This window comes from Haemaphysalis longicornis, unplaced genomic scaffold, assembly GCF_048455015.1.
Source record: "Haemaphysalis longicornis isolate Haplotype H1 unplaced genomic scaffold, Haemaphysalis longicornis Haplotype H1 scaffold_7, whole genome shotgun sequence".
NCBI classification, from domain to species: Eukaryota; Metazoa; Arthropoda; class Arachnida; order Ixodida; family Ixodidae; genus Haemaphysalis; species Haemaphysalis longicornis.
In genome coordinates this window covers 61,125,254-61,140,537 of record NW_027526422.1, presented here as the reverse complement: position 1 = coordinate 61,140,537, position 15,284 = coordinate 61,125,254, and the positions used below count along the sequence as shown (strand labels likewise).

The following is a 15,284-nucleotide window of genomic DNA, read 5'->3' as shown; positions in this document are numbered from 1 at the left end:
TTAATTAAAGGGAAAGGAAGGCTGTGTAACAAAGCATACTTGAAGGTAAAGTTGTGTATCTAAAAATTACTCGGTGGGATAGTTAGTAATGCACCTTAAAAAGGCAGTCAAAACGCACTCAAACGGGAAAACTGAGAAGAAATACGGGACACGGCGCTATGTCCTGTAGTTATGCTCTCGTCTGAGTGCGCTGTAACTCTTTTCTAATGATCTCAATATCAAATCAAATCAAAAGTTTATTTCGCTCATAGGTACATCGACGTGAAAAAGGTACATCGTAGGGGCAAGGAAAGAAGCTGCAAGGAGCAGCTTGACAGGGCCCTTGCCCCCGTCCAGCAATGAACGGCGTGTGCGCTAAGAGGGTATATGCAAAAAACGCACTGAAAAATACACCCTTTTCACATGTCATAGCGATATAAAACCACAAAATACAATAAAATCAATTTGGCGGCACGACAGGAGTACATACAGTGTACAGTAATAAAAATACTTATACATGAACTGCAACACGCAAACCGAGTACAAAAAAAAAAAAAAGAATTACGATCGCATACATCAACCATACCAGTATTCCGAGTTTTACAATATTCGAAAAAGAAAACACATCGTGTTCGCACCAGTGAAATCACATTTTATCATCTAAAAATAGATTTAAAATATCATGTCTGTTTAACAATAAAATGTCGATTTGTTCCCGGTCAAACTTGTTAAGTACAATAGGCAAGGTGCTCTTAATTCGTTGGCACCCGTAGTCAGTACGTGAAAATGGAACTTGCCATGGGGACCGGTATCGATAAAAATAAAGGCTATGAGTCATTGTTAGGGCAGCTTCAGTTAAAAAAGAACTTTGTTTTTCTAGCGATGCTTTCTTGTACCTGCGCAGTAGCTGATAATTGTATATATCACCAGCACGGAGCAATTTATGCTTTTGAAAAAGTGGGTGAGTGTGCTCTAAGTACGAAACATTATCTATAGCCCGGACGGCCTTTTTTTGTATTAGTACTAGTTTCTGTAGGTTCTGTGAAGTGGTGTTTGCCCATACTACTGCGCAATAATTGAGGTGGGACTGCAGGAGGGAGTTGTACAAAAGTTTCTTGATGTTACTTGGGAGTTCATGGCGATGTCTGCTAATGACACCAGCAACCTTCCGTGCTTTTGAGCAGATAGAATTAACGTGGTCATTCCAACTCATATTTTCGGAGAATGTAACCCCAAGTGTCTTTATTGATTTTTCGATATCAATTGTATAGGGTCCCAATGTGATGCTATTCGGTAAATCTAAAGAGGTGCCTCGAGAACGAAAAATAATGCACTTAGTTTTTGATTCGTTCAGTGATAGGATGTTTAGTTTGGACCAACTTTGAAGCTGATAACAAATGCGATTTGCATTGGGCAAAATTTCTGGCAAATCCTTTCCATGAACCAGCACAGTGCAGTCATCAGCGTAGATAATGAACCTATTAATGGAGTCTATCCGTACAATGTCATTTATATAAAATAAAAAAAAGCACCGGTCCAAGAATACTACCTTGCGGCACCCCAGCAGTTATTTGACGAGTGCGAGATGTACATTCATTCATTTCTACGTACTGATTTCGGGAGCTCAGATATGAACGCACAAGTTCATATATTATAAGGTTCGCAATCATAAGGTTCACAAATTATAAGGTTCGTTTGCTTTATTTGTAACCTGATTCTATTTGTAACCCTAAAAACGTCCTCTGAAACACGCGATTGAAAAGTCGGGTACTCTCTTTCGTTCATTAGTAAGGGGGTATAGTTTCATAATCGCTCGCGCAATGTATTCTTTTGGCCCTACTAACTACAGGTGAAAACAGCTCTCGCGTTGCTTCCTAGCTCATTTAATAACGTTCAGTTTTCGACAACTTGGTCACCCGTACCGCCTTGTCAGGAAAGTCTTGGACCCTACTCGTGCTCCCGTACAAATTTTACTATTTTCCATTGAAACAAAAATAACGAACGCCTTTCCCCTATTACGCAGATGGAAGACCGTGAAGCTGTATTGGTTGATAACTATATTGAGTTATGTATGTTGACTCACTGTATTGATCGAATAAGCACTCGCGAGCATAATTTACTTGGAAATAATTAATTTAATTGTCACGTAATTTGTTTGGGGATAGTTTCGGTAAAATAAAAGTTACAGGCTTACAGCCGTTTTCTGTAACCATACTACCTCCGTATACACGGCATGCATTGACAGAAGACGGTAATTCTATAACGTTTAGAACTCCACCGTGAACTAATTACGACCTTTTCCAAGATACCTCCATTAGACTGAGAGCTACGTAGCATGTTGCACTAGCTAGCCAGTGAGGGCGTGCGATTCTTGGTCGGCGGGACCCGACAGACGCGCACAACTGTGGCCAGAGCCTAACGCAAGATAGATTCGATGAAAAAAAAAAGATGTCCGTGCGTATATTCACCCATGGTGAAATGAAATGCGATAACAAAATTGTGAACCAGAACACCCAAAGTTAAAGAAACATTCTGTTGGCGGAGGTCCAATAATGGCGCGCTATCGCTACATTTGAAAGCCACATTCCCCAACTTTGTCACTGTAATTAAGCCACGTGTCAATTTGACTTGCATGAAAATAAATAGCGCCATTTGTGGGTTCTTGTTCGTATTTTGTTGATCGCGTTTTATTTGTCCATGGCTGTACGTTCATGCGTACTCCATGACGCATCAGTGTCATCGTTGTTACAGGCGCTTTTCAATATACGTGGGGAAGGAAATGGAATGACGACCGGGGTCACGACCAGGAAGGAGCGGGCCATCCTCTTCCTCGAGGTTATCAGTTGCGTAAGCGGGAAGGCGGGCCCGCTTTTTGTATGGGACAGCTGCGAACGAGCAGATAGTATTCTCCGCGAGATCGACATATAGGTGGCGACAGTGTCGCGCCGCTAGTGTGGATGCTACGCTGAGCGGCCCGGGAGAATGCTTACTGTGGGCGCGCTTCGTGCCTTTTTCGCGCCGTATGTGAGCATGAAAGGCGCAGAAAAGAGTGGTATGCTGTAGATCGGTTCCTCAACGTTCAATTTATAGCATGGAAGTGGCAATAGGTTCTCATTACTACGCCGAAAAAGCGTCGACACATCGGGAATCGCAGAACGGCCGAAATAATGACAATGAACTTGTACGCCGTGGCTCGTAGCAAACTCGATCTTTCCTGAGTATGGCTTTGAGCCTGCAAAAAAAAAAGCGTAAATAGAAGCAAATCAGGAAGCCTAGATCTCTGGAATTCAGTTTACAACAGCTGTTTCGATCGCTTTCATGGGTAGCATGACGCACTCTTGCATTTGTGGGATTCCCTGAAATGGTAACACCCCCTAACTGTCCCAAGATTTTTTCTAACAGCTTACAATATTTTCTGTGGTTTGGAAACGCAACATAAAATTACTGAATTTTAACAAGCGCAGAGATGTAAATGCAACCATTCAAACAAGTTGTTTGCGAGCAGCTTTAGTTAAACGAAATTTAAGCCACTCTGAGGGCAGGTTTGATAAATAACGGTGTCGGATATCTTATTTAACGCTTTCATCGCAAGTGAACTTCCGAATTAAATGGCCAACGCGGGCCGTACAATCAACATCTAATGTGTAGCTAGGTTTTTGCAAAGTGACAAGCAGGTTTACAGTGCGTAAACCAAGCCTATGCGACCTCACAGTGTGCCCAGATTTTCTGTTAAGGCTGCACTGTTGACCATTTGCGTTCATTTAGAAATCTAACCGGTGCCTAGAACAGCTAGATATGTTTGCAGTCTTGCGAAATGTCGCTTAAGAACCATAAAGATGACAAATAAAGTTGCCCTGTAGTAGCAGATGTAGTAAAACGTTCCTCTATTTCTCTTTACGAAATAGCGCAACGGGTTCCCAGTAACTGCTTTATGTTGTAAACGGAACCTCGCTTTTGACTGGGCCTTTAAATCTTGAGGATTGGTTAAAAAGGCACGGATAAAAGTTTTGTGTGCATTTTCTGTGGGGCTGGGGTGTCGGCGGGGGAGGAGGGGGGGAGGGGGGGGGGTTCTGCCAACGTTCCAAACGCAGCGAGAAGAGAAACAATGCAATGGGAAAAACCAAACGTTGGCGATCAGTATTACTTGCAACTGGAAATACGCTAGGCGTCGTATTCCATAGCGGTAAAAAAGCAGTACTTCAACAAGTAAACGCCAGTATTTTGGAAATATGGGGTTGAAAGCCAGCATTGTGGGAAAAATGAAACGATCCAGTGAGTCGTGGCACGCACCCTCCACACATGTGGGCAACAACGTGCATTAAATTACGCGATTTTTTTCTTCAAAGTTAGGTCCACCTTAAGGGGTTAATAAGGACTTGACTATATTAGTCATTTGGTTACGCTGAGTGAAACACATCTCTGGATAAGGTGATTCATGTCGTGATTTGAAAATGGGATATATAAAAAATGACACACGAAATGCCACAGTACAGACGCAAACTCAAAACTGCTTAATTTTACCGAGAAATCCCCCTGAAATACTCTTGCGCATCCACAGAAAAGTACTTTAAACAATACATAACATTAGCAAAAGAGTGTAAGCAACGACTGTCCAAAAATGGTTTTTATGAAGGTACGGGAAGAATTCGATCGCACAGGCGCTTGCGAGGGTAAATACGTCCTCGTTAATGTATGGGCGATAGCGCACGGGTCGTGTGCAGTGTTATTGTTTTTGTTTGTTTCTTCTTTCTAGAAAGACACAGCGCAATTTACAAGGGTGTGGAAAATGTACGGGTATACGCACGGGAATTTGGATTCTTACCCCCTGTAAGAAGCGACAAGACCCGTAAACTCTTATCCTTTAAATGACCACCACTCCACCTTCAAAAGGCACTCTTTACCGTTCCCGGAACGGCAGCCGACTGCACTTACAATAAGAAAAGTGCAATGTGTCGAAACAATGTTCGTAGCACGTTTCACGCTCAAGCGCTGACCACGGCGACGATGTTTCGTGGAACTAAACTAGCACATTATCCCGCAACGGCCGCTGATTATTGCGTTCTTAGATAAAATCCGCAAGCAAAGGTAACTATGCTACTGCTTAGTGCCAAACAAGTGCACATATTCGTCTTTTTATCGTGTGCAGCACGCGTCTTGCGCTGCGACCGATGTGAACGAGCAGACGAAGTGTTCGACCTCGGGGCGAATAGTATTATGAGATGCGCCTCTTGTGAGTCTTGTGGCACGGCCTCTTGATCGTATTGAGCAGATTTGATGGTAGGGCTACGATTTTCCTCTTCATGAGTCATGTGTTATCTGCTGGAATGAGGAGCAATAATCCCTTCAAGAGGGACAACCGAGGTGTACACGTGCAGTTCCACAGTGCGTGTATGCGTGCGTGCGTGCGTGCATGTGCGTGTGTGTGCATGCGTGCGTGCGTGTGTGTGTGCATCTTTGCGGATGTGTGTGTGGGGGAGAGAGAGCCACCTGTAATTATCTGTGTTCTGTCTAATCCTTGTCTCCAATCTAAGCGTTAACACATATTTCTTTTCTGTCCATTGACCAGCGTTTACGCAAGTCATGGTCCTGGTTATTTGCATACTCGCCATTTTTTTTTTTGCATTTGGAGAGGTTAAAAATCAGTTTGAATGTGGTGACGATGTGTGGTTCCACAGGAGGATTCGTGCTTTCAAGGCGGATCAGCTCCTGCTGGCGTCTTCTGTGGTCGTGTCGGCAATGAAGGTGAAGAGGCCGAAACGGTACGACGGGGTAAGTGAACGCAGCGTTCTTGCACAGGACAATCACGAGCATGCAGGAGCCTTGACCTTCACTTCGCATGAGAGGGCACACCCTCTGTGTGCAACATTCATGTTTGAAGACGCTGCAGTCAAACTTGTGGTAACGTTTCAGGCCAATGTACATAGACAAAATGGCTGATTCATGATGTTGGTGTTCCTCGGTTGATCGAACTATCCTTATTTATTTTATTATTTTCCAGAGGATTGGTAAATCCGCTTAATGCCTACCGTTCGCGTACGGCCCACTGCTCAGCCAGTGATGCACTCACCCTCGTAGCTAAATTTTCACTTCGAAGCGGTATCGCGCAAGTAATTACTTTTATTGTAACTATCCTTAACAGAAAAGAAAAAAAAGAAGGAAAAGAGGTGTAACTTCCGGAAGTGGTCAAGGGCGTCTTGAAATCGTATGCGGATCCTGTAAAACTCAGAATCATTATCCAGTGTGCTAATATAGGTCACGCGATTACGAACAACGAGAAAGAATCAATGAAGAATTGGCTCATAACATTGTCCTGTCTGGCCCAAGCCCCCTGAGTTGGTTCATGCTTTATTTGCCAATGGCACCACCACCACCGCCCTGTTCCATTTCGGAAACGCTTTCAAGTACCACATATCCTTGCCACGATAAACAGGAGAGGCATTGCACATACTTCCGGGGATATCTAACATTGAGCGTAGGCTTGGGAGGATACCTGGTTGTAGTGGCTGCCCAGTCTCCTCAAGCAGCATACCTGAATTATAACCCCAAAAGTTTTTTTTTTTTGTCTAAGCGGATATTCCGGGTGATTTGTAAGGAACGCCTTAGTCCGGAGTATGAACCACAATTCTTTTTTTTTCCGAGTTCATTCAGAGGAAGCGACAGTTTGTGGTTCCTCAGTGGTATTCTTGATTGGCTGGCTGTGTATACAGGTACTGGCTGTCCTCGCTGCCTCATATTGCACAGTTACTGAAGGGATCTTAGAAACAAAAAACCTGCTCCGCTACATGCAGCCCTTGTAAAATCATGTACTCTCTCTCTCTCTCTCTCTCTCTCTCTCTCTCTCTCTCTCTCTCTCTCTCTCTCTCTCTCTCTCTCTCCTAGTTTCTGACCCACGTGCACAAGGTGACGCGTATCTCAAAGGAGGAGGTGCATGACTTGAGCTGCGTCATCATGGCCGCGCTCTTCAGCAAGGATCCCCTCTCGGCTTGAATGGAGGATATCCACGGCTGCGGATTCACCACCGGGTCTGCTGCTGACGGGCGTAGCAACCCTCGCAAAACGTCGCCAGGAGACGGGCGCCAAAACTCCACGAAGTGTGCGCAAGCATCTCCCGAAACAGACGCTCCGTGTCAAGTAGTATAATTTCTGGTCTTACGCTACGTGGTTTCTTTTGCGGTTGCACCAACTATTGTTTGGCGTGATGACGGGGTCGGGTCATACTCGGAGAGCCCACCTACTACAGGGAGAATAATTTATCAATAAATTATTTTGTTGACGATGCATTCTTCAGCTGATGTATGTTTACAAACTGCATTTGATAAGAAAAGATGGAATAACGATCCCCCCGAGTTTTGCTCGGGGAATTCAAAGCATATCCTCGGTATTCAATGGCGTGGAATGCATGCAGGCAACCAAGTGTGCGCCGCCATATCTGCGGCCAAGCGTCTGTTGCTAGGCGACGTTGTGCGGACGGCCCGCAGATCAGGCACACCTCTTCTCCTCCATGCAACCGTGTGAGTGCGCCGTCAGGCCCGTCACTCGTTACGTCGGGCTCCGCGGGATGGCGGCACTTGCCCGTACTAAGCACAAGCACGACTGTGAAACACATGACTGTTTCGCGTTACAAACTCTACCTCATCGAACTCCCAGTACGTATTTCCTCGAGTTCAGTGTGAGTGCGATTAATAACATCTCTGTTGGCGCCAGTTTAGAATCGGATTGGAACGGAGCAGATGACGCACGCCGGTGTCTTTTTTTTCTTCGGCGTGCGGCCGCAGTGGCCCATGGGCTGCGCCGTATCCGTGGCGCATCGGCCATGTCTGCGGCCGTTTACAGTGTTGCCAAGCGAAGAAATTGACTGCTAAACTTTTCAACGAATATCGTCTATAATTACCTTGTCACCTAAAAGAGCTGCACGACGTCAGCCGTACGAAACCTGCTGCTTCTATAGCTGCACCAAATAAGATTCACCTGGAGAAGCTGTGGGGCACCGTTTTAATCCGTAAGCGTTAGTTAATTACTTTGGTCGAAAATACGGCGTCCACGTCACATAAAATGCCCGACACATGATACACGAATTGTGCAAAGGATGAAGAATGAAAGCATAAAGGATGAATGCTCAAAGGAAAGCATAAAGGATGAGTGCACAAAACCACGCCACATTTATCAGGGAAACTCTTACAGACAGAGTAGCTAACTGAGTTGAAAATGAAATGATGAACTGTTTGAGCTGGGCAAGACTGTGACCAATGTCCTCAGTAGTAACTGAGGCCTACAACCAACAACCAGCTCGGTAGCTCAAACTGGACCATCAGTTTCACCGTTAGAAGCTGCCTACATGACCCTTGAAGAAGATTCAAGAAGCGTTCTTCCTCCCTCCCCTCTGGCCAATCGGCGTTCCCTTTCCCAATAAAGGACTTTACTTCTACTGCCACGCGACAATAAAAAATTTCATCGGTGCGGTGTATCCGACGATGGACTCTAGAGCCGTGAGCCTGCTCTCCTCACCCCTCGTGGCCTCTTCCGCCTTCGTAAAGAGCCAACAAGCTTCAACTTGAACGGTTTATTTTCAAGATGTCCCAAGCTACGAACACCCCACCCTATACTCCCGCTTCCCCCGCTTGACCTAGCGTCTTCCTGATGTAATAAAGGCTATCTCCTCCTCCTATAAAGCGTTCACATCAGCAGCAGTTGCGAGACATGGCGGCGCGCACAGCACCAGCGTGTCCGTTCCACGATTAAACACAAGGGCTATCACATTCACTATATTATTACGAGTTCCTAGGTGCCGCGGATTTTTTAGGCCGTGTCTAGAGTGCCGTCCGATGGTATTATAAGCAGTGCACTATATCGACGTCCACCGGCGTTTTGTGACACAACTGCCGCGTCTTGCGCTACATCGCTCTAGATAACGTAAAGGTAGACAACCTAACCTAAACATAACATAAGATAACCTAACGCACACAAAAAAATCATTTAAAACACCAAAACTAACCTGAGGCATAAAAATTACACTTCTATTTAACGATGAAAAAACAAAACAACAAAAAAAAAAACGAGTGAAGAGCTAGTCTCGAACCACCCCCCTTGGGAACAAGAAGCTAAGGCGGATCCTCTGTGCTACAACGACTTTTTTTTTTTTTTGATGGTCTAGAGTGCCGTCGGACGGCACTCTAGACACTGCGTTTTTTTTATGCTGGGTTCGCCCATGCTCCCTGGTTGTGTAATCGGGAACTTGCGCGTTATCATCATCACCAACTGAGAGCGTGCCAGTGTGCGCGAGCGTAGAAGAAGAGATGAGCTTGTCACAGAACCACGTCGTCTGGCTCCTAGTCATCTGCATTGTGAGTACCTATTTAGACGTCTTCTTGAGTTCGAAAACAAACTGCCATTCAGCAACGCTGAACCTGTAGCAGTTTGATTCGTAGACCTAAGAGGGGTATGTGTGCGCTAAGCAGCAGCCGAAATTTAGGGAGGGACGGCTTCTCGAAGGGAACTGTTGAGTGTTTCAGCTAGATCACAGTGCGGGCCGCCATTTTAGATCAAAATCATCCCGGTAGCGCAAGAATCAGGCACCCCAACGTCCCGCAAAGATGTACGCTACGCGTTGTACGCGGTGGCTACCCATCGCTGTGACTCATTGGCTAAGGCGTTGTGCTGCTGATCCAAAGGACGGGGGAGCGACTTCCGGACGTTGCTTCCGCTTTTCTGGTGGAGTCGAAAAGCGAAAACTCCCCTGTGTCGAGATATCGGCGCATATTAAAGATTACCAGGTGGCCTGAATTGATCTGGAAGCCTCCACTACGGCGTGACTCATAGCCCAGGTCTAGTAGAAAAAATTGAATTTTTCTGCTACGCGGCCCGGCCCGTTGCAGTTAAAGCAGGCTTCTATCCGTCCCGCGCAGTGCTCTAGCTCTAGTTGTGCGGAGCAATGTTACTTCCAAAGGATCGGCGAAAATATAGGTAATAACATAAATGAGTAAAAGAATGTTGATGGCATCAAGGTATGTGAGCGCCAGCCATAGTTACTAGTTTTTCCCTAGCGTCACCTACAGTGCTGTTACGCCGACGCAGCTCCAGGCCTAAGTGAGGCCTGGGCGCGCTTGTTGTTCTGTTGTTCTTTTGTGCCCGCCACCGGCGTGGTGAGTCGTGTCCTGCAATGGGCAAATAAACGCCTTCTTTTCAATTATTCCGCTTCGCCGATCGCCATGCTACTTCAACGCCCCAGCCTTCACGCCCAGCCCTCACTGTAGCCTTGCTTTATTGCAGCTTGTCGCTCGAGGTTCACGCCAAACACCTAGTGACGGCAATAACGAATCTCACCCAAAAATAATACGATATCCGTAGCATTTTTCGGGACAGCTAGGAAGAAAGCACGCGCTGCTTGTTCGTAAAAGAGGCGGTGTGAATTCTGCCGGCCGTGACAGAATCCTGTTTTTTTTTTTTTGGCAGTCGCCGCCCATTGGCATCCCGAAGTCACACGAAACTTGTCGGTATGATACGGAAATCGTTATTCTGCAGGTGCCGGCAGAATTATTTTTCCTAACCTAACATAACCTAACCTAACCAAGCCTAACCTAACATCGCATAACCTAACCTAACCTACGGCACATTGGACGAGGCAGCCAAGAGGCGAAGACTCCCGATAGAATATCGGAACAAACTATTCTGCTAGCGCCGGCAGTATAGACACTGCCTGATGATGATGATGAATGATATGTATTGGTCGGAGTCGAGGTGGTGGTGTTAGGGCACCCACCGGGTGGGAGGCTTCCTTAGTCCGTGCCCTCTCCCCCAGTCGCTGGTATGAAAGCTCGTAGCTGGTCAGCAGCTCCACCCATTTCTCATAGGACGGGTTAAGACACTACCTGAAAAAAATTGGCGCTTACCAACCTATTTGTAGCCAAGTACAATGCAGGATTGAATTTAGGGTGAAATTTATTTGCATAAAAAAGGAGCATAAATTGACTGCAACACTTCAGACATTTGGTTAGTAACATGTTTGTCATCAGGGCTGCATACCTGTGGCACGCAATTGAACCATGGCCTGTCTGTATCTCCGTGACAGTGGGGTGCGGGCGCCGTGAAACGCACTTTTGCGCGAAACACAGTCAAGTTATTGCGCAGAAATACTCGCGCGCTATCGGTCGCCTTTTCCGTGCTACGGCGGTTGTCGGGACAGTCATCATGTAGCCGACCGCCCCGGTTGATCGACACCGGCCTTGGAGAATGGAAACAGTTTTCATGGCCGGGGCGACGGTCTGAAACCAGGCCAACCGCGAAAGTAATGTAACTGTAGACCATTCCCGTCATTTTCAGGCTGTCTCAAAGTTATACATAACACGAGTACGCATAAGCATCTGATTTCCGTTATAACTAAGCTATCGGTACCGGGCAACAACTTCGCTAAAAGGGGAACCACTCAAAGCCTCAGGTTTCAGAAGGACGAGACGCTTACGCAGTCTTCAAAGATCCACCAATTGATCTTCAACTCACTTTAACTCGTGTGTTCTCGTAGTCTAGTGACAGCTTTTTTTCTGGCCTCCATAACAGTGTGCTGTAGCCGCGATGTCCAGTAAACTACCCCATATTACAAAAGCGAACTTTTTTTACTATTTCGCGCCACGAGCTGGTCTCTGTTTCTGATTTTCGATATTGCAACGTCTTTGTAGTGTGTCAACTTCTTCTCCATCACGAATTATGCCTTCGGCTTCTACCGCATCATCGCAAGTGAGATTTTGCCGTGGAAAACACGGATTTTTTTGTGTTTATAAAACTGTATCGTATGTGTGTGTCAGTAAGACAATGCATGAAGATGCTGGGTCAGAGCAGACCCGCGTAACTCTATATAGGCGCAAGCGCACCACGGGAAGGGACAGAGGGTGACTGTGGGGCTTGATATCTGCTCGCGGGATGTGACAGCCAAGTTCAATGCAGAAAGAGCCTAGAACGCAGTGCCCTTTCATTATAGGGTATAATGGGTGCCTGGCTTATATTCTGTGCTCCTCCCAGTTTCTTTGAGACAGGGATGAACTCTGAATACTCACTAGCATTCTGTAAGGTCCGTCGCGTAGTTGGCGGCTACCTGACGTCGTCTCCCTAATATCATTGTAGAATTTTCAAGAGAGAGCACGAAAAATTAAAAGAGAATGAAACGGATTTGTTTGCCAATTCGTCGAATTCACAATTTTCACTCCTCTTCGCTAATGATGTCTCTGGCTTCTCTCTTTGCGACGAAACCGGCTTAGCAACGGGATTCATCTACGATGTGCTCCTGGGCATTGAGACCGTCTTCAACGTGGTTTCTGATATCATGCTGCTCAACGTCCTCTTTCCGGTACGAACTTTGCATCATACCTGGCCATCCTCTTATCGACCTGCCCAGTTCAATGAGCCTCTTATTACTGGCGTGCATAAGTCATGTCATGGAAATTAGTTTCGTGCTTCAGTTTATCCAGTGCCTGTAAGGTGTCGAACCACTCGAACGATGTCGCAAAGTGTCCTACTTGCCTTCGTGTTACGGACAAAACAAGCCGCTTCTTTTTACGCACAGCTGTTATCTGCACGGATTTTTTTTGTAGATTTTAAGATTACCGCCCGTAAAAAAACTATTGTAATAACTGTTGAAATACCTAATATAATATACGGGAAGAAAGTAACGCAAAAATTTCCAACGAGTATTCTTGAATGTGTTGTAATGATCAATACGACAAAGTGACACATGTGCTCTTCATGACATCCGCTTTCCCCCTTTACCTTTGCAGCGTAGTACTGAAATCCCGCCTCCGACTCACGTAAGCAATCTTCAACGTCTCGAATGGGTTGTGCTAACGTGAGAGCGTGACTTGGCTAGGTTGGTGAAACCAGCCTGCCCAGCTGCCGTCCACAAAATCCGTGTCCGAAGAGTACATACGTCACATCTGCCACCGGAACTGAGGACGGCGCCGACCTGCCGCAGAAGTACTGGGCGTGCTCTATTTTCATTGGCTACGACGCGTTCTATAGTGCGTGCATCAGAAGGAGAAATAAGACACAGCAGATGCGCACCGACGTAGCATCTGCTGAGGGAGCGTGCTCTCTGCCGCAGTTTTCTCCCGGTGGCGGTGGCGCAGCATCATGCATAGTGATTCAACGTTGATATTCTAGGTTTTAGACATTGCGTGGTCGTCAACAGAGGACTCAATCGGGATTCTAGCCCCTCCTTCGCCCCTCCCCCACCCCCCACCCCCCAAAAAAAAGCTTTCGAGGTTGCCATGTTGTACAGGTTTAATTATCACTTGCATCTTTTTTTTCGCTTGGTTATGCCATCATGATTTTGTGCAAACGGACCATTTTGTTCAAAGTTGTTGAATGTGGAGTGCAGCTATTCATTTAATGTTATTACCACACTTGCTTTATACATACCCCCTGTATCGCCTCGACCGCTGTCAGTGCGCCGAATAGCATCCGGTCTTCGGTTTATCTCAACCTCTTAAGCTCAGCGCATCTAAAGAAATGAACTTTCTGAGGCAGAAACAATCTCACCGGATAGAAACGCACCTGTTTTCTTAGTCGTAGGCATCGTCCTCATTGGACAGCAGGTAACAGATCACCCCGTAAAACTATCTTCAGGGACGTTTACAGGACAGAAGTTCACTAGACTTTTCACGTGCTCGAACGACGATCCATCGATGTTTCTCCTCAAATACAGCGAAAAATCGCGGTCGACATGCTGAGCACCAACTCACTCGTGTTTTATGTTGTTATTTTAGCTGGTGTTTTATGTATTACTTAGTAGGGATATGGCTGATGAACGCACTTCCAACCAACGTTTTTTTTTTCAGGTTTATTTATAGGTATGCGAAATGTTTCAAGGTACACGGAAGATACTTCGGTGAAATCATGTCTCTGACCATATTATAGACAGACTCACACTGAATGGTTCTGAAAAACTAAAAATTTTATGCTCCCCAGATTACCCTCAAAGTGCAATGAAAAAAAAAAAAAAAGGTTACCCCCCGCTTTCGCAGGCCAAGAAGTATAACGCAACGGTGACGCATTCGGTGTTAATATTACCAGAGTCCTTCAATGTTTCCCTGGTCATGAAACTCCCGGTCAAGTTTCGTACGGGGACAAAGGCTACCGCGAGTGGCGCCACAGCAGATCCGGAGGGCATCAGGCGGCCGCCGCTGCTCTTTAGCCAGACCACCAGGCAGGCGCAGTTGCAGCATGCCCGTTCGCACCAATTTTTTTCGCCACTCACAAAATGATAAGTCCATTTGAGCCGCCCACGACACGTAAAGCGAAAGCGCACTGCTGATAAGGCGGCGAGCGTCTGTTTTATCTTACGCCATGGTCCGTTCTCTGCCAAACGCGCTCTGACCACGCCCCCGGCTGCCCTCCGATCAACACCAGCGCCGCGGCGCGGCAGCGTACGAAGCTCTCCCATAGCGTGATGGCGAAGTTTCACGACCTGAAAGGCATTGAAGGACTCTGATGTGACTCTGACATTACTCTTGGGCACGACGAAGAGGCGAAACGGCCCATCGCGATAAGCGCGGGCGAGCGACCCGATAATGTCACAACGAAAACCAAGGCGGACTGCAAAGCTTCGTCACTGTGACGATGAAGGAGAGGGTAGCGGCACCCGATGAACGAAATGATAGCGGCCGCACTTCTTTCCTTGGCTGTGCTGTTCAATGCCGAAAGCGGTAGCCCCGCAGTTTCTTCACCCGCGGGAGGTGCCGCTAGCTTAACGTATGACCAGTGCTTGTGACATTATCTGGCCGCGTGAGGAAGCCTCGTTTCCCCTCCTATATTGTTCTTGCTCCGTGCTCTTCGGTGATGGTTATGTGTTGCATATTTTATGCAGCTTTCGCCCACCTAAATATCACATAAGTGCTTAAAATGAACAAATTTATAACTCCTAATTCTGCCTCTATGACCTCGTTAAGTGCAAAAATACACACTACATTTATCTCGCTCTACTTTCCTATGAAAGAAAAAGCATAATGTCCTGATGACAATCAATTCCCCCGGTCGGTTGCATAATGTTCTGGCCCCTTACTTTTACGTAAGACGCCGTGGAAAATTAAGATATAAGCAGCCGTTGTTCTGCTGTGGCGCGTATCAGTTGCCATTGGTCCTAAGCACAACGTATCTCACCCCACTGTTCGTCTGCCTTTTTTGAGTCTTCTAATGTTCCTTTATTTTACTGCGGCGATTTTCGTTATCATTTCACTCTTTTCGGCGCTATATTCACATTCTTTCGCTTCGCATGCTTGCTTCATAGCAAAGTTAACTGCCACGATTCCCATTGGCCAATATAC

The 15,284-nt window shown here is 46.3% G+C and overlaps 1 protein-coding gene and 1 long non-coding RNA gene across 2 annotated transcripts in view; both read left to right on the top strand.

Moving 5' to 3' along the window:
* Nucleotides 1-7,259, top strand: part of LOC144145793 (cyclin N-terminal domain-containing protein 1-like) — a 134,260-nt gene extending 127,001 nt beyond the window's left edge. The window contains exons 6-7 of the mRNA XM_077677532.1: nt 5,655-5,748; nt 6,859-7,259. Of these exons, the coding sequence (XP_077533658.1) occupies nt 5,655-5,748; nt 6,859-6,966 (202 nt within the window). The 3' untranslated portion in view covers nt 6,967-7,259. The remainder of the gene's footprint in view (nt 1-5,654; nt 5,749-6,858) is intronic.
* Nucleotides 7,260-9,272: 2,013 nt separating this feature from the next.
* On the top strand, nt 9,273-12,826 carry LOC144146313 (uncharacterized). The gene is made up of 4 exons (XR_013317679.1): nt 9,273-9,320; nt 11,649-11,706; nt 12,225-12,313; nt 12,741-12,826. It is a non-coding gene; the product is annotated as an uncharacterized LOC144146313 (long non-coding RNA).
* Nucleotides 12,827-15,284: the final 2,458 nt, after the last annotated feature.